General features: G+C 55.4%; 1 protein-coding gene across 2 annotated transcripts; it reads left to right on the top strand.

Annotated features, from left to right (window-relative positions):
- The first annotated feature begins 1,154 nt into the window (after window positions 1-1,154).
- Window positions 1,155-24,533, top strand: SLCO2A1 (solute carrier organic anion transporter family member 2A1). 2 transcript variants are annotated; one of them, XM_040074133.2, is made up of 14 exons: window positions 1,155-1,338; window positions 11,924-12,061; window positions 13,936-14,098; window positions 16,060-16,275; window positions 17,348-17,446; window positions 18,979-19,106; window positions 20,111-20,192; window positions 21,061-21,225; window positions 21,518-21,707; window positions 22,735-22,894; window positions 23,227-23,390; window positions 23,548-23,612; window positions 23,715-23,835; window positions 23,942-24,533. In XM_040074133.2, exons 1-14 carry the CDS (start codon window positions 1,249-1,251, stop codon window positions 24,060-24,062), a joined length of 1,902 nt encoding a protein of 633 aa, XP_039930067.1. In that variant the 5' UTR covers window positions 1,155-1,248; the 3' UTR covers window positions 24,063-24,533. The 2 variants fall into 2 exon arrangements, with proteins under 2 accessions (XP_039930067.1, XP_039930066.1); XM_040074132.2 differs by having other exon boundaries at window positions 23,715-24,527.
- The last annotated feature ends 253 nt before the right edge of the window (window positions 24,534-24,786 follow it).

Genomic DNA, 24,786 nt, shown 5'->3' with positions numbered 1-24,786 from the left:
GGCAAATTCAGGGACAGGAGCAGGAAAAGAAAGCTGTAAAACACCGATGCTTCTTTTGCCACCCCAAAGCCAGCGATACCCACGCGTCTGGGACGGCGCTCACAAACCGGGATGCTGACGGCCAAAAGGAGCTCATTTTATCTCAGCAGCGCTGATTGTCGCAGCGCCCTGGGCAGGGCCGGGTTCCGAGGGGCATCACCCGGGGGTCGTGCGGCGGAGGGAGGACGGCAGCGCCCGGGAAGCCGCTTCCCACGGGCTCCGGGCACCCTCTCGTGGTGAGCGCCCGGGCCCGGGGGTGCCACCGAGGGGCTCGGTGCTCGGCACCGCGCACGGGAACCCGCCAGCCCCCCCGGGAAAACCATCCCGGGAGCTGGGGTGTATTTCTCCAGCCTCAGGACAGCCCCGCTCTTTGGTCCCCATGCCCTCCCCACCTGCCTTACGCAGGGGAAGCGATAATGCGGACAGAACACTCGAAGCTGGTTTCTCCTCCGGCTGGATCAACCTGCCCTTCTCCTTCTGACGCGTTTCCCGCTGACAGGAGCTTGCAAAATAAATCAGCGCTTTGCATAAACAAAGCCCCGAGAGGTCTTGGTGAAAAAAACAGCGCTCAGGAGCTTCGCAAATGCAGCTTTTTCTATGAAAACACCGAAGTTTGGTTTTGGTTTGTTTGGTTTTTTTTCCTCCAAAACCCCTCGGCCCGGGGAAGGATTCCTCCATCTGCCCACCCAGTTTCTCCCTCCCACCACATGGCAGCCAAATCCCAGCTGCTGAAAGGTGCCTCCCCTTCCTCTCGGCCCTTCAGGGGGGCTTTGAATGAAAATCCCGTCGTTGTCCCTGCGGGAAGGCTCCGCTGCCGGCGCCGTTCCCTCGTCCCGCCGCGTCCTGCAGCCCGGCACAGGGGGCGGGTCGGGGTGTCCCCACGGGTGGGCAGAGCACCGTCCCCCCTCCGCAGCCCCCACTGCCCGAGTGTCCGGGCTGGCCGAGCCCTCGCCCCCACCTGCTCCGTGCGCCGCTGCCTTTGCTCCCTGCGACTTTAAAGTTCCCTCGGCGCTCGAAGCAAAAGAGGGAGGAGAAAGCGTTTCATCATCGCTCCCGGGAGCCGACTTATAAAAACTTGACGCTCCCGCTGCCCGGCTCACTCGCAGCCTTGGAGGGATCCCGGCGCGGTCCGTGCGGGCTGCGGGCGGCGGGACGAGCCGGAGAGCGGCGGGAGCCCAACAATCCCGGGCTCCCCGGGAAGCCCTCGCCATGGGAGTGCACCCCGAAGTTGGCAAATCCCCAGTTGACATCCCCAAGAGCTCCGGCACCTGCTCCAGGGGTATCTTCTGCAACATCAAAGTAAGGCCCGGGCAGGGATGCTCGCGGGGTGGGAGGAGGATTCCTGCCTGGAGAGGGACCCCAGCCCGCCCCACGCATCCCCGCGTCCCTCGCACGCACCGCGGGTGAAAGGAGGGCTGTGTGATGAGAATTTGAGCATCGGCTCCTGCGGCAGTCCCGGGGAACCCTGCCCTTCCCGGTGCCCGTGGGTTGGGAGCGATGCCCCGCGCGGCACGTGGGTGTTTCACCCCACGGAGCGGCTCTCCCTGAGCTTCCCCACGGCGTCCGGGACGCGGTGTGCTGCCGCTTAGGGAATGATTAACCACATCCTGGTGTGAAAAGAAAGCACTGCCCTAGAATAACACGCGCTCGCTTTAAAAACTTGGGCGAGCAGAGGTTTTTGAGCGGCAGAAACAAAAGCTCGCCGGGTCGGGGTGGGTTTTGCGGTTTCCAGTTCCTCACCTGCTGGCACCTGGGAGCCGGCTCCAGGCTCCTGAGCTCACTGCCTGCACGAGAGAACACAGCGCTCACCGTGTGCGGCACCTTTCACACCCTGCCGACCATCCTGGCTTCCCACCTCCCCTCACCCGTCCTTCCCCCGCTCTTTGGCCCGTTTTGGGATGTGCACGTGCTGGCTCCTGTCCTCGGGACAGGATCCCGCCTGGATGTCCCTGGAAGGGTGGGATTTCCACGCCTCCCGCACATGGGCACCTGGAGCAGGCGGGTGCAGTTTTTTGGGAACGGCGGCTGCCGGGGCCAGAGCAGCTCCGGGGCTGTGCCGGGGGTCCCCGGCGGGCTGCACCTCCGGTACCGGTGCTGCCGGTGCCGCCCGGGCCGGGCCGAGCTGTCCCACCAGTGTTCTGGATCGGAGCGTGTGCGCCGTGCTGTGTGTGCACTTCCCAGCCCAGGGTTCCCAGGATGCGTGGCCGTGGGTGAGGTGTGGTGGCCGGGATGGGTTTGGGGTTTGTTTTGCAGTGAGCTTCCCTCACCCTGAGTGAAGGACAGTGCTGCCTGCTCCTCCCTGAGCCGTGCTGGAGTTCCGTGGGATGCTGTAGGGTGCCGTGAGGCTGTTCCCAAGCGGCTGCTCCTCCTCAGAGCTCCCAGTGCTGGAGGCATGATCCCGGAGGATGTCTCCCAGTCCCATGTCCCTGAAGGTCCCCACTGCCCAGGCTGTGCTGTTCCAGCAGGTGATGATGACACTTTTGGCTGCAGGCTCCAGGACAAAGACCTTGGGATTACCCTGGGTGACCTGGGCTTGCCTCTGGGCTACACTGATGTTCCTCTGGAGGGGACTGCTGACCTGTCCCCTGCTCTCCTGGAGGTGCAAAATGTGCCCCCAGCCCCTTCCATGCTGCTGCAGTGATGACCCTGACTTGGGGTGAGTAAAGTCACCCAAAACCAGAGCCCTTCTTGCAGTTCATGCTCTTTCCTGGAAACTGGCAGCGAGCAAAAATAGCCTGGAGGGAAAAAAACATTGCCAAACCCTCTTGCAGGATGTCAGACTTTCAGATTAAAAAATGAAAGCCACAACAAGTAAATGCTACTCCATTTGTACACCCCACGGGCGGCTGCAGGGCGTGGGATGTGGGTGTCCCAGAGTCAGGCTGGGTGCTCAGCACCCCACATGCCCCAGGGATGTGGTGACTTTTAGGGTGACTCGGGGGTGTCACTTTGCGAGTGGCAGGAAAACCATCGCCTGAAGAACGGCTTTAAAACAGCTTTTTAAAACTTCTTCTTTTAAAACTTCTAGTTTAAAATTGTTTCTGGTTTCAAGATTCAACAGTCTGGCAGTGGCAAGGTGCAAGCACATGAAAGAACAGTTTGAGCTCTACCCAAACATGCTCGTTGGCATCAGAGGGATGATGTGCTCTGTCTGGGATGGTGGACAGTCAGGACACCCATCCCTCAGAGAAATATTCTTTCCTCTAAGAACAAATGTATCCCCCACCCTTTCCTGATCTATTAATCCTTCCTGTCCTGTGACATTTGCATTAAAAACATATACATTAACAAGAGAACTGCTTCAGGCTCAGAAAGCATTAGCCTGTGTGTGGTGTCAGTCCCCAAAATGAGTAGGACCTCAAAGTGTCATGGTGGAATTTCCAGGTTTGGGGAGTTTTGGAGTGAATGGTCATCAGAAGGCAAGGCATGGTCAGCATCTGGGTTTGAAAGGGTTTGTAGCTCTTATTTGTACGAGGAGCCACTGGTGCTATGAATGATGGATTATTTAAAAAGCCTCATCCAGTCCCAAATTTTATGGGAAGCTGAGGGCATCACCCTCCCCAGAGCCATCAGACACAACATCATCCAGGCAATGGCAGTTTCTGATGGGGACAGTATTGCCAACACAACAAAATTCCCTACTTTTAACGGGCTTAGAAGGACATGATTAAGACTTGGAAGACTTAATCACGAAGCTCATATTTAACCCCCAAAGCCCATGTGACAGGATCATATTCAGGGTGTCTTTTGCAGGGCTGGGGCCAAAATAACAAATTATTTTTCCATGTAAACCCTCTTGCCCTTCCATGATCCCTGTGACAAGGGACTGCACCAGATCCATTGCCGCTGAGGGCTGGAGGTGTGGGAACACGGCGGTGCCAGGGACGGGCATCAGGGAGGGAGAAGTCCTGGTGGAAAGGGGCAGTTTGAGGGGTTCTGTGGGGGTCTGAAGAGTGGGATGGGGTTGGAGTCACGGGGACACTGCTCGGGGTTCAGGAACGGCGCAGCTGCACTTCAGGAAGCAATTCCCCGTGGATGCGGCCTCGGACGCGTGCGGCTCCAGCTGCGCCTGTTCCCTCTGGAGCCGGCTGTGACAGCTCCGTGCGGTGCTGTGCAGTCACTCCCAGTCACACGTGGCTGTTCGGCGGCGGCGGCACCGACGGGCTGGGTGTGCGCTGATACCGCCGGAGCGCCATGGCCGCCTGCCGTGCCCCACGCCTGCCGTGAGCCCAGACACCGCTCCGGGTTTGAGGGCAGGGCTGCCAGCCCTCTGCCCGCTGCTTCTGCCCCGATGCCCCCGTCAGGCGCAGAGCGGGGCACAAAAGGCCTTCGGGTTCTGGGGCTGCTGAGCTCTGACCTCAGCCAGAAACCTGGAGCATCCCGGTAACCCCACAGCATTGGTGGAGATGAGGTGAGGATGAGATATTTAGATGGGATACTGGGGAGAAATCCTTCCCTGGGAGGGTGGGGAGGCCCTGGCACAGGCTGCCCAGAGAAAGTGGCTGCCTCTGGATCCCTGGCAGTGTCCAAGGCCAGGCTGGACAGGGCTTGGAGCAGCCTGGGACAGTGGAAGGTGTCCCTGGGCGTGGCAGGGGGTGGGTCTGGATGGGCTTTAGGCTCCCTCCCCACCCAAAACGTTCCACAGTTCTGTGATTTCTCTGATGAGCAGGGACATCTCTCTGCTTGGACACTCACCAGAGCTCCCGGGGTGGTGCTGACTGGCACCGGGGTTTGGGGGATTGCAGCTGTGCTGCTGGGCAAATGCAGGGTGAACCCAGCCCCCAGGTGGATGCCGGGGGATACCGAGAACCTCACAGGATTAAAACAGCTTTAAAAGGTGGAGAAGGTTCCTTTTGACACCCACATGTGGCCAGGGACTGCTTCAGTGTCCCCCAGTGCAGAGCCCCAGCCATGTTGGGCTTGATGATCTTGGAGGTCTTTTCCAACCTTAAAGATGCTGTGATTCTACGTCCATTTTCTGCTCCCAGACAACCACTGGAAAAGGATTATTTCACAGGAATTCTCTGTTTACAGAGCCTGAGATATTTTGGCTTCTTCGCCTTCACTGTCTCATTCGTGGTTTTGAACTATTTTAATTGATTTTGGGATCCCCAGAAAGATGACAGGGAGGAGAGCTTTATAAATATCTTTTGATTTAGAGGAGCTGGACGGCTTTCAGCTGGAAGCTGGAGAGCACAGAGGAGCAGTGTGAAAGTGTTGTGAGTGCAGGCAGGGGGAGGCTTTTCTTTTTTTTTCTTTTTTTTTTTCCAGGCCTGCAGACCGCCTGGCATGGAAAAGGAAACAGGAGGACAACAGAGAATTATTCTCACTTATGTCAGCCAGAGGTGATCCAGAAAGAGCTTTAAAAGCCTTAGGAGAGGTTTAAATTGGGTGTTGTACCGGGGCAGGGTGAGGGAGGGAATGGAAGAGGGTAGGAGAGGGGACAACAAGGTCAGGAGGAGGCTATGGGCTCTCAGAGCGTGATGAGGCTTGAAAGCATCCCGGGGTGAAGGCGTTGGGAGCAGGCAGGGAGCAGTGAACGGGAGCAGGGAGCTCTCACCTCCCTGGGCAGGCTGGGTGTCTCCTGCAGAGGAAACGGAGCCCGGCCTTGGGGTCTGAGGTCCCAACAGCAGCAGGGCAAGCTTTTCGTCCCTTCCTTCCAAGGGACTAAAGGAATTTGCTGAGGAGTGTATTCCAGAAGCCTGGAGATGTACCAGTTGCGCTCTCATATCCTGTTGGAAAAGATTATGAATTGCTTTGTTTAGCCAGAACAGGAGATTCATCAAGTCACAGATGTGGAGGCAGCGTGGCTGTAGGTTTGGAGAGGGAAACACGGGAAGGAGAAAGTCACGGCTGATGAGAGCCGTTGATTTAAGGAAGAAAATCAAAGCAATATTGCAATCTCGGGCACGGTGCGGGTTAGATGACGGCAAAGGGGGGTCTTTAGTGACGTGAGGAGAAGGACCTGCAGTGGCCAGGGTCTTCCAGCATTCCTGGTGATGGGGCTGGCACCAGACAGCACAGGTTGGGTTTGGATGGTCCAGCACTGTTGTCACGCCTGCTTTTGGTGGGATCAGGCTCCAGAAGGGAAGAACCACCTGGTCCTCACCAGCAACACCAGCAATGGGATAAGGAAAAAGATGGGCTGGAAAATTTAGTGGGATCAAGGTCTAGGAGGCCTGAGACAAGGGAATTTTATGAGGGGCGAGGTGGTTGGGTGCCCAAACACAAGCAAGGAGTGGTCAGCGTAGATAAGATTATCGGGAGCAGGACGGGAGAGGAGTGACGCTGATAGGGAGCACGAGGCACGGCCGGCCGGGCGGGAGGAGTGTTTGCACACACTTCTGGGTCAGGCAAAACCCAGTCAGCCTGGACCTGCCCTCAAGGAAAGCCTGGTCGGATCCTGATGCCCCGGAACGAAAAGAGACCTTCAGGAACGAACAAAGGAAGGCAAACCACCCAAGCTGCCCGAGGGAGGAAAGGCTGCGGGATGCTCGGCGTCCTATTTTGAGGGCGGTATTTTCTTGGGAAGCGTCCCACACTGAGGGTCTGTCTCAGCAATCCTCTGAGGCCAAAAACCTCCATTCTGGGCAAAGCTGGGCCGTGCAAAGTCGCCGGGATAGAGTGCCAGGAAACCCCGTGTCTGTGTTTGTTGCAAAAAGAGCAAATATTGTCTTTGCACGTGACAGTTGGGGGGTGTAAAACGTGCGTGGCTTGGCAGGAGACAGTCGTCATTCCAGCACGCCTCAGGCAATCCCCGATCGGGTTAATTTTTATATTATTTTATTATTTGCAACAGAAATCCCGGTTAGAAGCCGACTTCTGCCATCGGACCAGACTCAGAGGTTCTGTGCTAAAGGACGGGCTCTGTGCAGGGTGTTTGGCTCCTTTTGTGGAAATGCTGTGGGGTTTTTTTCACCTTTCATGGTACTTTTTGATCTACAAATCCAGGCAGCTGCCCATAGAGAGTGATGTATTTCCCCACTCATCCCTATGCTTTCCATATCCAGCTGATACATTTCTTGTGGACTGAATGACCTCAGCTGTCCTACTGCAGGAGGATCTCCCAGTGCAGTAAGAGCTGATCATATGCAAACTCTAAAATAAACACTCTGTCTTCTCTCTGTTAAAATTCTGGGGATATTTTTATTAATTCCCACAGTTCCCCCTTTTTTTTTTTTTTTTTCCCTTTTGCATGCTCAGGAGATTAAAGTGGAGGCGGTCTCCAGAGGTGGGCAGCTTGGAGTCTCCTGCTTTGGGAGGAAAGTTCCCTGATTTTGGAAGGAAAGTCTTTCGACTTTCCATTCGGGTCAAACAATTTTGCTTTGGACTCAACTCCAATTGTACTCTGTGTAGGGAAAGAACGGATGGATTATCCTTACTCCAGGTCCTTTCCAAAGGTTTACTCCAGCCAGATTAATTTTGCTCTTGGACACGTCCTACTTTGGTGTCATCACTCACCTGGGAGCACTTGGACAAGTTCTTTGAGGGTCTCCAGCTCTCCAGGCAGTCCTTGTGTCCTCCTAATGAACAAAGCCCTGGCTCTTTCCATCCCCACTGCCGTGGGAAAGGTGCTGGGCACGGAGATTAGCACAAGTGCCGCCAACATTTCCACCCTCGTCATCTCCAGCTGGGGCTGCCAAGGGGAAGACACTGAAAAATGAAGTGGGGGACGACTTTGGACGTGAGCTGTGGAAGCAGAGCAAGGAATTAACCCTTAACTCACTCCTCCAGGTGGAGCAATGGCCGTGCCACACGTGGCAGGATCCTCCCAAGCCTGTGATGAGCACAGTTAGGGTCTCACCTGGAAGAGTCTTACTGGGACTCGTGGAGATCCTGGAGGCTCCATGGAGATGGTTCACTCCTATGAAATGAAACCCGAGTATCTGTTGGACACATCTTAGAGGGAAGTTTAGGCCGGGGTTGACCGAATCCTTGCCAGCTCCCGTTGTCCAGAGCATGGAAGGAAGGACCAGTCCACCCCTTCCCTGCAGCGGGGTGGGTTTCTCTTCCTTTGGAAGAAGCACTGCCCTGGGAGGTGCTGGTCCCCACGACCTGGCTGGGGGCAGCAGCTTTGCCTCCCCCAGGAGTTTGCTTCCCTTCTAAGAGCAGCTCCTTTTGGAAAGGAGTCAAGTGCCTTGTATAAACAGCCTGGAGTCAGGATTGCTCCGAAAGAAGCCACGGGGATGATTACGATGGCGTTTGGGGGGTCCATGTGGGTGCACGCCTTTGGCCTTCCCGTGCTGCTCCCTGCCTGTCTGCAATCACTGCTTGCCTGCAGCTCCAAAAATACGCCCGGCTCCCGTGGGAGCCGCTGCTCCGGAGGGTCAGCGCTTGGGAGTGCCCCCGGCTCCTCAACCTCCCACCGTGCCTTCGCCCTCGCGTCGGCTCTGCGTCAGCCAAACCTCCCTGCGAGGGAGCCTGGCTCTTCCTTAAGAGCCCATTCTTGTCATCAGGGAAGATGGATGAGGGCAGCTCCCTCCCCTCCTGGGCTGCTCGGCGGGAGCGTGGGGCCGCACAGCACATCTGGAGCAGCTGGAAGGGCCAGGCCAGCGCTGCCTTCCGTGCACCAGCAGGTCGTGGGTGGTCAGCACGAAGGTGTGGGGATGGGAAGGTGAGGGAAGAGAGACAGGGATGGGAGAGACCCACGAGGACCTGTGAGGGGACACAGGACAGTGGTGCCCCTCATGTCCACCAGCCTCAGGGGGAGCTTGGACTCCTTTTGGGGAGCCCCCCAAGTAAGGCACTCCTCCAGTGTTTTGCACTCAGAGCCTTCAAGGTTTGGGATGTCCTTATTTTAATTAAAACCGAGTCTGCTGAATGCAGGGGAAGTCATGAATCAGGCCTCATCTCACCTCCAGACACTTGGAGTTTGTCTGGAAAAGCCACGCTCCAGCTGCACAAGTCCTGGAGCAAAGGCTGTTTCGCCTTTCTCCGGCTGTTTTGGGTGGCAGGCTCTTCCCAAGGAAAAAAAATCACCCCTGCCCTTCCCCTCCCATTCTCTGGGCTCTGCACATCCGAGGGCTGACGTTGCTGTGTGGTCTCAGGGTGGGATCTCATCCCTGGAGCATCCGTCCGGCTTTGCTGCCTTTCCGGTTAATCCTGCAGACAAGAGCTGGATTAGAAGGACCCATGGGCAGGGGGAAGCAGTCACACCCCAAAGTTTTCCTCTTCCTTTGGTGGTGCTCTCCAGCTGCATTTCTCCCACCTCGTCTCCCCTCCTGGCAGGAAGCCCCAGCTTGTTCCCAGGCATCTCTGGATCCAGGGCTCCATTTTGGTCATCCCGGGTTATCACCAAGGCGTAAACACACCTTGGGCCATCTCCTGGCAGTTCTGCCCTTTCCTTCCTGCCCTCTCTACCCATGGCTTGTCCCTCTCCTCTCCTCTCCTCTCCTCTCCTCTCCTCTCCTCTCCTCTCCTCTCCTCTCCTCTCCTCTCCTCTCCTCTCCTCTCCTCTCCTCTCCTCTCCTCTCCTCTCCTCTCCTCTCCTCTCCTCTCCTCTCCTCTCCTCTCCTCTCCTCTCCTCTCCTCTCCTCTCTCCTCTCCTCTCCTCCTCCTCGTCCTCTCCTCTCCTCTCCTCATCCTCTCCTCTCTCCTCTCCTCTCCTCTCCTCTCCTCTCCTCTCCTCGTCCTCTCCCTCCGTCCTCCTCTCCTCTCCTCTCCTCTCCTCTCCTCTCCTCTCCTCTCCTCTCCATCTTCCCTCCATCTTCTCTGTCCTCTCCATTTCCCCATCTGCCCCGGGATCGGGCTGACATTTGCTGCGCTAAATTCGGCCCCGGTGATCCACCCTCTTCCCTCCCTGTTGGTAAACAGCTTGACTCCTCCGGCTGACGCCTGGCTCCAGGAGAGCTCTGTGTCCAGCTGCTCTGCAGCTCGGGCAGTCCCAGACCGCTGCTGTTCAGACGGCTCTTCCTTGCTCCAGCGGCTTCAGTAGTGTCTGGTCACAGCCACACGAACAAAAATTGATGTTCTCTGACAACCAGATCCTCTCTCCAGTTCCCATCCTCGCAGGAGTCACCCCCTGCTCCAGGTCAGCCCACGATGATCCCAGGTCAGGCCTGGGGGAGGTGGTGGATCCAGCTTCCACCCACAGGATTTTGTCCTGAGATGGGATTTCGAGTGCGGGAGCTGATAGTGGGAGGGTGGAGAGGACATTCAGCTTCCAGAGTTTACTGGCAGACGCTTCACTTCCACTTTGGCCCTGTCTGGGAGGATTTCCCACGTTACACCCCGAATTCCTGTTCTGCAGCTTTTTGTCAGGGCAAAGTCCCAGCCTGGGACTTTGTCCTCTCCTGGTGACTGCAATGGCAATGCCAGCCTGATGCCAGCCTGTCTGCTCTCACCCCTCCGAGATGTGGCTGGGGACTCCGTGGGGCCTGTGATCCTTCCTTCCTCGCTTTTGGGGTGTTTGCCTTTCTCCTTCATCTTCCCCGTGGTCTCCAGTTTTTTCCCAGCCTGCCCTCACACTGCCAGGGCTCCATTTTCTCCTTGTCCTTCATCTCCATCCTCTTCTCTTCTGCTGTCTGTCAGCATCTCTCCCATCCCTTATGTTTTTAGATTTCCAGCCAGGTCTTTTGGCTGGATCTCTCCTCCCTCACAGGAAAAGATTCCCAAGAAACCATTTTCTTGCCCGTCTTCTACCCAAATTCTGCTACAACGGCTGGGCCTGGCCCTGCATCACCCTCTGCTCCCAAAACACAACTCCACCCACTTACGGAATTTGCATCCTCCAAGCTGGGTGGACAATTTGGGGCTTTTTGGATTATTTTTTTTTTTTTTTTTAATCATTTCATGGGTTGGGACTACTGGGTGCTACCGCCCTTCCAAATAAATACTCATCAGGACAGTTGCCGCTCTCCTGGCCAAGGACATCAGGAATTTGTCACCCCTGCAGTACCTTTGTTCCCCATCCATCATCCTGCACTTCCCAACGTTATCATTGAGGGACACTCTTCCGGTATTCGGCAAATATTTGATTTCCTGTGGATCTAAATAAAAAGACCTTCCCCCGTTTGTTTGGGGGGGTTTTTTGTTGTTTTTTCTTTTCTTTTCTTCTTCTTTTTTTTTTTTTTTTTTTATTGATTTTTAAATACTTTGGGCACCGTGTGGATGCATTCCATTCCAAGAAAAATAAAGGAAAACTGTTCTGACTAAATATAGATCAAAAGGCACTTCTGAGCTGCCTCTTGCATCCCTGGTGGAGAGCGCTCTCCTCTCTCAGCCCACCCGGGCTCTTTCAAACAGATTTCTCCCTAAACTCTCTGTATTCCTTGCTCTGCCTTCGCTCAGCTTGGCTCCTGGCTCAGCTCAGCCTGGCTCAGGGGAAGACGCTGGGTTTGGAATACTATTTTGGAGTTCTCCGGGTAGTGAGACCACGTTGCGCATATTTCATCCTCTCCCTCTGGGGCTTTTAACGCCCTTCTTCGACTTCTTCTAGCAACACCCCTTGGAGCAGGTTCTGTTAATTGACTTTCCAGCTGAGTGAATCCCGGGATGCTCCATGCCAGAGGTGCAGCCATTGGCCAAAGCCAGCTGGAACGCGCTCATGCAGGATGTGGGCGCCGGCAGTTACGCAGCAGCAGGGCACTGTGGTCTCGTGTGGCCTCAAAGGGTGCACGGAGAGGCTCACATGGGGTTTCAGGGAAAATTCTTCACTGAAAGAGTGGTTAATCATCAGAACAGGCTGCCCAGGGAAGTGGTGGGGTCACCATCCCTGGGAATTTCAAACAGCGAGTAGAGGTGGCACCCCTCAGTGGGGTCTAGTGGGCATGGCGGTACTGGGTCAAAGGTTGGACCCGATGACCTTGGGAGTCTTTTCCAGCCTTAATGAGTCTGTGATTCCAGCCGGGTCCTCACTGGGGTGGCTCTTCTCATTTGCCCACAGGTGTTCGTGCTGTGCCATGGGCTCCTCCAGCTCTCCCAGCTCCTCTACAGCGCCAACTTCAAGAGCAGCCTCACCACCATCGAGAAGCGCTTTGGGCTCTCCAGCCTCTCTTCAGGCTTCATCTCCAGCTTGCACGAGGTAACCGGGAGAGGAACACCCAAAGGGGTGGCCAGAACCTGGGGGCACCTTCCCAAAAGAGGGTCTCAGGGCTGTTCACACCCAGGGCTTCCTCGGCAGCTGTGCTGTGCTCTGGGACACCTCGCCACAGGTCATTCTGCCCTGCCACGTCTGGGGGGAACGGAGGGTCCTGTGCTGATGGCCCTCGGACAAGAGCAGACTTCCACTGGATGGAATTCCAGAATGGTTTGGGTTGAAAGGGACCTAAAAGTTCATCCCATCTCATTCCACCCCCTGCCACGGGCAGGGACAAATTCCACTACCCCAGGTTGCTCCATGCCCTGTCCAACCTGGCCTTGGACACTTCCAGGGATCCAGGGGCAGCCACAGCTTCTCTGGGAACCTCTACCAGGGCCTCACCATCCTCCCAGGGAAAAATTTCTTCCCAGTATCCCATCTTACCCTGCCCTCTGGCAGTTTAAGGCATATTGCTGAACTGGCGGGGGATTTTCTCACCAACACTTTCTTATCAAGAAATCCCTTGGAATAAGTTTTCTCGTTCACATTTTTGGGAATTCTGTCCTTCCTAGCAGCTCCTCAAGGCCTGGCAAAGGCCAGGGAAAGATCTGCTGGCAGAGACTATTTTTGCTGGCACCAAGTGGCAGCACACTTGTTCGTGAGCTCCCTGGTGAGCGCATGGGATGCTCCATCAAGAAGCTGGACACTGGGAATTTTCCTGGATCCTTGGGGAAGTGGATGCCCAAGCCTTACCTCAACCATTCGGGAGTAAAAAGATGTCTCAGGGCCCACTGAGACTTCCTGCTGTCTGTGACTGTGTGGGGTGCCCTGCCTGTCCAGGACAACAATCTTATTGCGTTGGTGCCTACAGCAATTCCAAGAACAAAACCCACAAAGAGACAAACAAGGGAGCCCACACAAACACAAATACAAAGTTTTCTCAGCCATACATAGAATCACAGGACGGTTTGGGTTGGAAGGGACCTTTAAAGGCCATCTTCCCCAGCCCCCTGCAATGAGCAACATGCCAAAGTTAAAATGATGTTTAGCTTGTCCTGAGCTGTCAAAGCCCATGTAATGGGAATTTTGTGGTGTTCACCCACTCCTCTGAGTGAGCTGAGTGGCCTCATGGCTTTCTAGCTGATGCTATCTGCAGTTGCAAATGCCCAGGGTCATAAATATTTGCTCAGTATTTGAGCTGGACTCTGTAGCAGGGCTCGTGTCTGTCTGAGTCACAGGAATGGAGGCAATATGTTTCATTCCTTGCTGGTTTGGGAGGAATGGTCAGTTTATGCCACGTTGGTCGATCTCTTCTTCCAGGGAACAAGGGACAGGATGAGAGAAAATGGCCTCAAGTTGTGTCAGGGGAGGTTTAGTTTGTGTATGAGAGAAAATTCCTTCACTGAAAGGGTTGTCCAGCCCTGGCACAGCTGCCCAGGGCAGCGGTGGAGTCCCCATCCCTGGAGGGTTTGACAGGTGTGTGGATGTGGCACTTGGGGACACGGGGCAGTGGTGGCCTTGGCGGTGCTGGGGGAGCGGTTGGACTGGATGGTCTTGGAGGGTTTTTCCAGCCTGAATGGTTCTGTGATGCCTGTGGGGTAGAGGGGCAGGTGTGGGTGCTGAAAAGTCCCAGCCAGATCGCAGGGAGGCTGTGAGGTGTTTCCTGCCAACGAGGGATGCCCAGAGGTGGCCGAGGCCAAGCAGTGACCTCATCTCTGGCTGGAGATGAGAAGGGAGCACACGGGGAGAGGGGATGCTCCCATGAGGGTGAAACCCCCAGTGAGAGACCTGTCCACCCACCCAGACACCACCATGGGATCTGGATGTCCTCTGTGATGTCTTCTCACGCTCCTCCTGCTTCTCTGTGCCTTTTCCAGATCGGCAACGTGGTGCTCATCATCTTTGTCAGCTACTTCGGCAGCCGAGTGCACCGCCCGCGCGTGATCGGCATTGGGGGGCTGCTGCTGGCGCTGGGGGCCTTCCTGGTGACCCTGCCACACTTCCTGTCGGGCCCCTACGAGTACACTGCGCTCAGCACCGGTGAGTGCCCCAGCCGTGCCCCCACAAACACAGATCCAGCTGCTCCGGGAGGGGTCACCCCGTGACTGCCCAAAAAAAGGGTCCAGGGCACGCATGGTTTAAAGAGTGGATGAAGGCAGAGCCTTAAGGTGGGCAGTTGCTGATTAAACCTGATGTCACTGTAGCTTTGGAACACCTTCTGAATGCAAAAATTGTATGTGGGATTTCTTCTGCCCCTCCTGCACATGTTATTCCAGCTGTTGTTACAGAATCGTGGAACAGTTGGAGTCTGAGGGGACCTTAAGGACCATCTCATTCCACCCCCTGCCATGGGCAGGGACAACTTCCACCATCCCAGGTTGCTCCAAGTCTGTCTTTGAACACTTCCAGGGATGGGGCAGCCACAGGTTCTCTGAGAGAGAGTAGGTTTACATTAAATATTAGGGAGAAATTCTTTCCTGTGAGGGAAGTGAGGCCCTGGCACAGGTTGCCCAGAGAAGCTGTGGCTGCCCCTGTGGATCCCTGGAAGTGACCAAGGCCAGGCTGGACAAGGCTTGGAGCTACCTGGGCTGGTGGAAGTTGTCCCTGCCTGTAGCAGGGGGTGGAATGAGAAAGAATCACTTTAAAGTCCCTCCCAACCCAAACCATTCTGGAATTCTGTGATACAGCAAAGCTCCCCTGTCCCCAGGGCCTGTTCTGCTCTGCCCGGGATATTTATGATCCAGTCCGAGGAAGGCTGCTGCTTTAACTGGGAAGGCTTTGGGAACAAGCCTGTGTGAACAATGACAACTCTATTTTCCATGCAGAATGGAATAAGCAGAAGAACCTGCATCACTTGCCACAAGCCTGGCTTTGGTCTCTCCAAAGTGGTTTGGGGCCCTAAATCCTCAGAATGCCGATGAGCCTCAGGCTCCATAGGGATTGCCACCTCTGAAACCCAGACCTCTGCTCGTCCCCATCCCATGATTTTTTTGAGTTTGGATAGTAAATCAGGCATCAGATATCAAGTTTTCCAGCAGCTTAAATTCACGCATCAGGCTATGGACAGGTCAGGATTTGGGACAGGGGCTGCTCTTACTGCAAAGGAAATGAGGAAGAAGCAGGTATCACCCTGCTCCCTGCCCGGAGCCAGGCTCCCTGTGTGGGTGGATAAGTAGAACAATAAGGAAACAGGACAGGAATTATGCATCGGTCGAGTAATGCTAATGCCCCACTTGATTAGTGCTGAACTTGTGTGCAACCATGGAAGTGTAAGCAGAAATCACTGAAAAGGTCAAAAGAAAGTACCAAGAACGGTGTTTGACCCAAAAGCTCTGTTCAGAGCACAATTCTTGCAGAACATCTTTGCTAAACTGAGCAGGATTGGAGGATGGACTGCAAAAACAGATGGACAGGGCAGAGATATTGACATTTTGGGGACTGCCTGATGATGGAAAAGAACACATTCAGTCTGTGAACAGCCCCTGAAGATACTGCAGTCCTGGCTGGAGTCTGGAGCAGGGTGACGACCCCCAGGCTGTGTGAAGAAGCAAGGGCCATGCTTTGGAAGGAGCAGAGCTACTCCTGAGCCATGGGGGATGCAGAGATTTGGGGCAGGGTGTCCTGCTTAGGGCAGCCAGCTGACCCCAGAGGGCATCATTCCCTGTCCCTGCCCAGGAGGGAGCAGAGACCACAGACAGCAAAAACCAGCCATGGGTTAGGTCTGCCCTCATTAAACCCAGAGCACCCTCACTCCATGGCACGATCCCTCTAAAGGTTTGATTAAAACCACAGCCTGGTTGTTTGCTACTCTGACCTCAGTGTAATACTCCAAAGGAAGCACAGGGTGATGAGAACTACTGAATAAAATGAGCAATCCTTCCAAAATCCAGCAGTTTGTGCCTACTCAGAGAGTTTGGGAGATTCCTGCAATTTGGGGATTTAGTGTGGGAGGAAGCGGGGGATGTACCCAGTGTTGAAATGCTCATTTTTTCCCCTTCCAGGTAACAAGAGCCAGGGGCAGGTTGAGCTGTGCTATGCAGAGAGCAGATTTGTGTGCCCAAACACCACCAGGGACCCGCAGAAGGAGGCCAGCAGCATGTGGGCCATGATGGTCATCGCCCAGCTGCTGGCCGGGATCGGGACCGTGCCCATCCAGCCCTTTGGGATATCCTACGTGGATGACTTTGCAGATGCCAACAATTCCCCGCTGTATGTTGGTAAGTGGGACCATCGCTGTTCATTGTTTTCTGTTTCACAGAATCCCAGGATGGTCTGGGCTGGAAGGGACCTGAAAGCCCATCCAGTGCCACCCCCTGCCACGGGCAGGGGCACCTTCCACTAGATCAAGCTGTAGCATCCTTGTCTTCCCTCTGCAGTTAGGGATTACTGTTCCACTGTATTGTCCCACTAATCCCTTAGAATTCCCAAATCTGCAAGGAAAATGAAGGAAAGAGGGCTAAAGGAACCCGAAAGGTTCTGAAGAAGGAGGAAAGTGGGATTGGTGTGTTGTTTAGAATACAAGTGCTCCCTTTAGGGCTGTGGGAATGTCTGTCAGGGTGAATGGCTCCAGGGGGTCCGGGTTGCCTCAATATAGCAGAAATTCCATCTCCCCAGGTCCTGTTTCATTTTATGTCTGATGCAGCTCAAGCTCACTGTCTCCTTTTAAACAACTTGAGAAGGTTGTGTAAAGAGTTTCTCTCAAGGAGGGAACTTGGATTCTGTCAATGCAAACAAGTCAAAAGAAAATGTTCTGTCCTTACGGGTTATCTGTTTCAGAATGGGAGGGTTCAGCTACACCCAGGGTGGTCTGGCGGCCTTTTTACCCTCAGAATCTTTCACCCCTCCTGACGTTTGTACTAAGTGTTTTTCCTTGGATCTGAGGATTAGGATGTGTGTGTTTCCTTGGCATCCTAGAGGAAATAAAGGTCTCAATCCCCTGTGTGAGCCCAGGATGTCACTGCCCTGCTGCTCCTTGGGGTTCACATGTGTCATGGATATTCATGGTGTAGCTGACAACTTATATCATGTCAGCAAAGCCTTGATGGCAGCAGAGCAGAGAAACTTTTTCCACAAGCAGCTGCCTTCCCTCTCCTGTTCCTGTCAGATAAACACCGCCTTCAGTGTCGGGGCAGTAGGGACCTTCTCACCATCTGAAGCGTGATCAAGGGTGGTTTCCCCCCTCTGTGTATTGTTTCACCATTCCTGCGTCTCCTGGGCAGACAGAAGCCATATCTGCATGGAAGCTGCCACTGTCTGCTCACAGGGGCTCTCTCTGCTCCCTTCTCCCAGCCATCCTCTTTGCCATCGCTGTGTTTGGCCCTGCCTTTGGATACTTGCTGGGGTCCGTGGTGCTGCGGCTCTTCGTGGACATCGGAAGGGTTGACACTGGTGAGTATTGCTCAGGTAGCAGTGGTCCTAAAGACCCTCTGTGGGTCAGAAGGTCACTCTGAGATGAAAGGTGACAGAAGCCACCAGTCCCGTGACCCATAAAACCCCGTGCCCTGGAAAGACCCGACCTAGAAAAGCACCGCCAACACACTCCTCCACTCCGTAAGGACAGATGCAGGTGGTCCTGACACCGCCACTGAAGCAGAGCCCAGGGGTAGGGACATTCCAATGCCCAACTCATGGTGCTGCTCTGGAGGTCATGGCTGGGGTCTGCCCACTGAGGAGGCATCCCAAAACCCCAGCATGGTGGTGGAGAGGAACAGGGAAATCTGAGGAGCCCAGGGATGAACACAACCACGGAGCAACCACTGCCCTATGGATACACAGAGAACTTGAACCTACTCATCCTCCTCCCCAGTACACGCCACCAGCACCTGCAGAGAGGGGCTGAGCTGACGCCACCGCAGGGATAATTTGCTTTATCCATGGCATGTGCTTATTATTTCTGGTAACTTAATCACTAAGGAATTCTCCCCAGCTCCATCATTAACATGGCTTTTCCTGTGTTTCCTTAGAGAGATCAGAGCCTGCCTGACATTTTTGTCCGGTGCCTGATAAGAATAATAAATGAACGTGGGCAGGAAACGCCAAAAAAGCCTTGGCCCACTCCCCGCGGCGGCAGACGGATTTAGCAGCCTCTGCCTGGTCGCTCCGTGATGACGTCCAAGCTCCAGAGTGGAGTGGTCCTGTGAGGGGAAGTGGGATGATTGTCTCAGTGGGCTCCTCTCCTGTCACACCCTGGCACGGAGCTCCCACCCGGAGCTGGCCGCTGGTTCCTTCGCGCGCAGCCGCGTCCCCTCGCCAAGCCAGGCAATCTGTCAAACCTCCCGTGAGCATCACTTGGCCCAGCCAAAGGATGTGTGTGTGCTGCAGACAGAGCGGCTCTCACCTTCTCCTTCTTTTTCCGGAGAAGGCGCCCGGAGCTTGGTCCACTCGGAAACCAGGAGATTCTGCCAGCACAGGACCTTCCCTCGGTCCCTGCAAGCAGAAAGTGACCAAGCCTGGAACAATGGGAGAGTAACTTTTTCCAGGAAAGCAGCGTGCCTTTTCCCAGTGCCTGTCTTGGCTCAGCATCCCTGTCAGGCAGCGTGATCCAACTCACTGTGTTCTCCAGGCAGAGGATGGGGTCAGGCCCCCGTAATCTCTGCCTCACTGGTGGGCTCAGGGGTTGGAGTTGAACCTGTGCCACCAGCTGCTTCCATGCTGACCAAATCCATCCTGCAGTCATCTGGGAGGCTCGGCACAGCTGGGATGAGTGGTGATACAGGACCCTGGCCAGGGAAAACACAACCAGCTGCCAGCACTGGTGGGACCCCCCCACCTCCATCCACTTGCTCTTACACGCCAGTGGAGAGACCCTTGGGCTGTGCCCACAGGGACTCTTCATACTCCACCAGTCCGTATTTTCATGGAGATTTGTCCCTTTCGCCCCTGGAGCTCTTAGAGTGTGTCCTTGTGTCTTGCAATGACAGTGGACCTGATGCCGAGTGACCAGCGGTGGATCGGAGCCTGGTGGCTGGGGCTGCTCATCTCCTCGGGCTGCTTGGTGCTCACCTCCATCCCTTACTTCTTCTTCCCTCGGTACATGCTGAAAGGAGAGGTGAGACCTCATCTCCAGAGGCTGGAACGTCCTGGAGCCAAGAGATGTGCTCAGAGAGGGAATACCCGTCCCCAGAGGAGCGGGGTGGGAGGGGGAAGGCAGTCCAGCAACCCTTCCCCAGTAAAACAAATTTTAAAAGATGGGAAATAATTAACATGTATCATTTTCGTGTTTTCAAACCCTACTGGGTTTATTACAAAAATACTTCAGCTCTGTTTTGAAATTGTTTACTCATTGATTCTTTAAAGGTAAAATCAAACCCAAATTATTTCACAGTTATGGCTAAAGGACTCCAGACTTGAGCTGAACTATCTCCAACTTTCATTTTCAGACTTTTTATAGGGTTAGAAGGGAGGTGTTTTGTCAGTGTTCAGGGGAGGAAAGATTTCCAAGTTCCTAAAATCTCCCAGCAACAGGCTGTTGTCTTGCTGCTCTGCTCAGGGGCTGCAGTGATATCTCAGATAAATCACCCCTTTAATCACAGAATCCTGAAAGATTGGTGTTGGGAGGATCTTAAAGCTCATCCTGTTCCACCCCCTGCCATGCAGGGTCACCTCCCACTATCCCAGGTTGCTCCAAGCCCCATCCAGCCTGGCCTTGGACACTTCAGGGATGGGGCAGCCACAGCTTCTCCGGATACCCTGTGCCAGGGCCTCATCACCTCAAGAATTTGTCCCCAAGGTCCCATCTAACTCTAATGGCAGTGGGAAGCCATTCCCCCTTGTCCTGGCACTCCAGACCCCTGTCCAAAGTTCCCTCTCCAGCTCTCTTGGAGCTCCTTTAGGCCCTGGAAGGGGCTCTCCCCAGAGACTTCTCCAGGTGAAATCTCACAGCTCTCCCAGCCTGGAGAAGTGCTCGGGGCATGTGGGATGGGGCTTTGCTGTAATTGTCAGGCTTGGCTGGGGGTCAAAGGCCCTGGGACAGACCCTGCCCCTCCTGAGCCTCCCCGTGCCAGGATAGTGCCAGCCGCTCTCACCGCAGGCTGCTCCTCTCTCCCCTCCCAGGAGCGCAACACGGAGGCCGGGATGCTCAGGAAGATGGAGACAGGGGCAGCTGAAGAGACCTCCCTGCTGGAGTTTATAAAAAGTAAAGGGTGGATGGGGATGCTGGGCCGTGCTGGGTGGACAGATTCACTCCAAGGGGGCTTGTTGGCAGTCCTTGGGAGCCCAGCACCGTGTGTGGACCAGCTCTGGTGGTCCACACACACCACGAGGGCCTGAGGACCACGGGAAGGTGGGCACAGCCTCCCTCTGGCTCCAGACCTCCTGAGGCCTCTCTTCTGTGGGGCCTGAATTGTTTCCAAATTTTGCGCTGAGGACCTTCAAGCGGTACCAGTGTGCCGGAAAAGGGTCGCTGGGAGGTTTAAGCCCAGCTCCAGGAGTGGGCATGGGGCTGCCGGTGCCACCAGCTCCTCGTCGAGGTCACCCCACTGCAGCTGGCACTGTTTATGCAGAGCCCAAACAGGTTTGAGAGGGATGTCACTGCTGAGGGACCAGATTAATGACTCTTTTAGCTCCAGGAGAACTTCTTCCCAGATAAAGCCCCTCCCTCCTTGCCTCTTCCTCCACTGCAGCCGTATCCTGGAGCTGCCAGTTCCCTCTTCTCCTGTCTTTGGGCTTTAATGGATGCTGGCTCTCCATCGCTCTCAGCTGTTTAGAAAACTCTTAAGAGACCAAATAAACAGAGTTACTCCTAGGGCCCATCTGCCTCTGTTGACGGTGCCAGAGGACACAATGTCCCACCAGGAAAACACATCCATGGTCCTGCCAGCTGCTGGGATGCATTAGGGTGTCTCCCCTCCTACTTTCCCATGCCCGCAGACATCCCCAGCAGATCATCATCCCACAGACATCCTTACTGGGAACAGGCTAAGGGTGGGGGTTTCTTCCCAGTACAAGTTGTTGGCATGAGGATCACATGGCTAAAAGACATTTTTCCTATGGTTTCCCTGTAGGATTCCCAAAGATCTTCTTCAGGCTGCTGCTCAACCCCCTCTTCATCCTCCTGGTGCTGGCTCAGTGCAGCTTCTCCTCCGTCATTGCGGGTCTGGCCACCTTCCTCAACAAATTCCTGGAGAAGCAGTACGGTGCCTCCCCCTCCCAGGCCAACTTCCTCATAGGTGAGCACGGATGGAGGCGAAAAATATGCATCAGCAGGGAGCCAACTGCCCATATTCCCCAGGCTTTTGAAATCCTGGAGGAGAAGTCACTGAAAATCACATTTTTGGATGAGACCTGGGGCTCACATTGGGGTAGCTGGTGACTTTCCAGCTGCCTCGGGTTTGGGCTGTCTTGGACGAGAGTTGGATCTGCAGGTTCTCCCAACTCCTGTGATGTCCAGAGAGCTTCCCCCCGCCCATGGAGGGGTTCTGGGCAGGCAGGGACCCCCCTGATGGCTCCGTTCCTCTGCAGGAGCTGTGAACCTGCCGGCAGCAGCGCTGGGGATGCTGCTGGGAGGGATCATCATGAAGCGCTTCTCCTTCTCCCTGCGGGCCATCCCGCGCTTCGCCGTGGTGGTGCTCGTCTTCTCCATCCTCATCTGCCTGCCCATTTTCTTCATGGGCTGCTCCACAGGGCACATCGAGGGCATCTACCACCCCAGGTAATGCAGGTGCTGCTCCCAGCTCCTTGTTTCTCCAGCTCTTGTCCCTGGGGAGGGATGCACGCTGGTGGAGAAGCAGAAGACATCACCCTGCTGCTTCGTGCTCCTTGATTCCCACTGCTCGGAGGAGATCCGGGTGCTTCACAGCGCAGATGGCTCGGGAGGGTGTTTATGTGCTTATCCATGATTTTCTGGGCCAAACAAGCAGGGTGTGATTTTTCACTCTGGATTTTTAGGGGAAAATCAGTAATATTGTGTCCACAGCGCTTCACACGCTCCCAGTGTTACAGCTGGACATCGTCCTTCTCCTCACCTCAGTGGATATTTTTGGCTCTTACCATGACTTCTTAAGATAAAAATGGCATTTATATACAACCGAGGCCTGATGTCAAATGCATTGAGCTCATTTCCCAGCTCACTGCCAGCAAGGGAGAGATTTCCGATGCCATCTTCCCACAGGAGGCGGAGCAGGCCCCATCCCGCCCTGCCCAAGAGCAGCTCTCCAGTGCCACATTCCTGCAGGATTCAGGCTGTGTGACTCCAGCAAACGCATCCCTTGGGGGAGTGAGGGCAAACAGGGCAGATTTGGGGTTGCCCCCTTCACTTCCACGGTCATCAGGCTCGTTTGGGAGCATGCCCACTTTCAGTTTGTGTCCGCGTGGTGTTTCCAGCTGTGGCTGTTCACACATCTGTTTGTGCAGCTCTGGATGGAGCCCAGATCCATTTCTCCAAGCTTTTGGCCGATTAATTTTTAGCTGGGGGAAAAAAAAAAAAGAGAGAGAGAAAGAAAAGAAGCGTGCGAGTATTTGTTTGTAGACATAACATAATTCCTGTGACATCCACTGCACGCTTCCAGAGGTACCTGCAGGGATCAGGGGCTGGCAGAAGGCCAGGCTGCCGCTGGCAGTGTCCCAGCCCAGACAGGAACAGGAGAACTGCTCAACTACTAAAACTTTTTTTTATTTTTTTTTTTAAATTCCTCCTGTTCTTAATTTTTTACCGATTTTCCCCCCCTCCTTTCTGGCAGTACACCCAATTCCCAGCAGCAGGTTAAGGCACGGGTTGGATGCCAATGCTCTAAGCAGATCTTCCACCCCGTGTGCCGGAAGAACACCACGGAATACATCTCACCCTGCTTTGCCGGATGCACCAGCAGCACCACCAACCCCTCCAACCCCAGACAGATGGTGAGTAAAGCAAGTGGTCAGCAAAGCAGCCTTGCTGGGAATCGTGCAGGGATGCTGCAGGAACCCAACAAATGCAGTAAGAGGGTGGAAGGTTTTCCACACGCTGTGCTGAGCCCTGGGATGGTGCAGTGGAGAACTGCTGTGGGAATGCCCTGGGAACCTGCTTGGAGGAACAGGGATGGTGCCAAATCCCATCACAGGATGCCACGGCTGTGCCTTAAAACTGGAGCTGGTGCTCCTGTTGGTGTCCTGCACAGGGATGTGGGATGATGGGTCACGAGAAACTCGTGCTCCTGGCGCTGGGAGAATGACATCTGTTTTGTTCCAAACAGATCTACCACAACTGTTCCCTGAATGGGAATGAGCTGTTCTCCACCTACACGGGCTCCTGTCCAGTCAGCTGCTCCCATATGCTCCTTCCTGCCATATTCCTCATCTCCTTTGCTGCCCTGGTGGCCTGCCTGTCCCACAACCCCCTCTACATGATGGTGTTACGGTGAGCGGTGGCCGGGGGAGTCCTGAGTCCCAGGGGGAGTGGATGTGATGGTTCCCCATGCTGGGATCTATGGGATGCCATTAAACGTGCAGCCAGCCCAAGTCTTGGCCAAATCCAGTGCCAGCAGCTCTGACCTCCCCTGGCTTCTCCCCTGCAGGGTGGTGAACCAGGATGAGAAGTCGTTCGCCATCGGAGTCCAGTTCTTACTAATGAGACTGCTGGGTGAGTGTTCCTCTCCGGACGAGGCTGGGGGCTCACTGGAGCCGCGGGAGGCCCCGAACCTCCTCGGGACCAGCACCTGACCCCATCCTCTCTTCCCGCCAGCCTGGCTGCCGGCCCCGGCCATGTTCGGAGCCCTCATCGACTCCTCCTGCATCTACTGGCAGCAGCAGTGCACCCAGCGCCGCTTCTGCGCCTACTACAACAACGATTTCCTCCGAAACAGGTACCCTGTGCCCCGGGCACGGGCAGGGGAGGGGTCCCAGCCCAGCCTGGGGCCGGCTGGAAGCGCCAGCTCCGGACACGGCATGTCCCCGCTCTTCTCCCGGCAGATACCTGGGGCTGCAGGTGGGCTACAAGGTGGTGGGCACCGTGCTGCTGGCCCTCATCAGCTGGAAGGTGAAGAAGAGCAAGGAGTACAACGTGCAGGAGAAGGCGGCGGGGCTGGTGTAGCCCCCGAGGACTGACTCGCACCCCCATCACCCACCGCCACTACTTCGTCTTGTCTGGGTTTGTTTCACCTCCCACGGGAGCGACTCCGCCTTGGCAGCTCCGGGCTCCTCTCCCGCAGCCCGGGTGCTCCCGGCGAGCAGCCCCATCCCGGGAACGGCATCTCCAGGGTCTCCAGCGGAGGGACAGCCCCCGGCCAGCTGGAGCAGGAGGCAGAGGGGGCTGGAACACACGGAGAAGTGCCTGCTGCGGGCGATGGTCCCGCCCCGGTGTGACATTCCCGGCCGGGACAGGAGCAGGGGAGGCGGCTGCCAGCCCGCAGGGGCTGCCCGGTGTCCCGCAGCCCCCACTGAGGTCAGCGGGGACACCGCACACGTCTTGGGACAAGTCATCACAAGGGGTTTATCGCAGAACATCTGGGGTTTGTTGCTCTTTTTGGTTTTTTTTTTTTGTTTGTTTGTTTGTTTGTTTGGGTTTTTTTTAAATAAAGGTCACTTTTCCAACTGTGGGGCTTTCTCAGTCTCCCCCCAGCAGCAAGACAAGCCCTGGGGAGGCTGCGGGTCACAGCCCGGCCCATGCTGAGCACATTCCAGCTGGGAAAGGGCAACAAGCGGTGGCAGAGGGGGACATCCTTCTGCAGCTCCACCGGTGATGGGGGAGGGCTGGGAGGGGTTACACAGAGCTCGGGGCCGGCAGAACCCACGGCACCTGCCAGCCCTGCCCACAG

This window comes from Hirundo rustica, chromosome 10 (assembly GCF_015227805.2).
Source record: "Hirundo rustica isolate bHirRus1 chromosome 10, bHirRus1.pri.v3, whole genome shotgun sequence".
Taxonomy (NCBI): Eukaryota; Metazoa; Chordata; class Aves; order Passeriformes; family Hirundinidae; genus Hirundo; species Hirundo rustica.
The sequence above is the reverse complement of the archived record's forward strand: the minus strand, read 5'-3'. Positions and strand labels throughout refer to the sequence as shown.

Coding starts and splice junctions, on each gene's coding strand:
- SLCO2A1 (XM_040074132.2), top strand. CDS start 1,249: ATGGGAGTGCACCCCGAAGTTGGCAAATCCCCAGTTGACATCCCCAAG. Junction 16,276..17,347: donor CAATTCCCCGCTGTATGTTG/GTAAGTGGGACC, acceptor CCCTTCTCCCAG/CCATCCTCTTTGCCATCGCT. Junction 19,107..20,110: donor GGTACATGCTGAAAGGAGAG/GTGAGACCTCAT, acceptor CTCCCCTCCCAG/GAGCGCAACACGGAGGCCGG.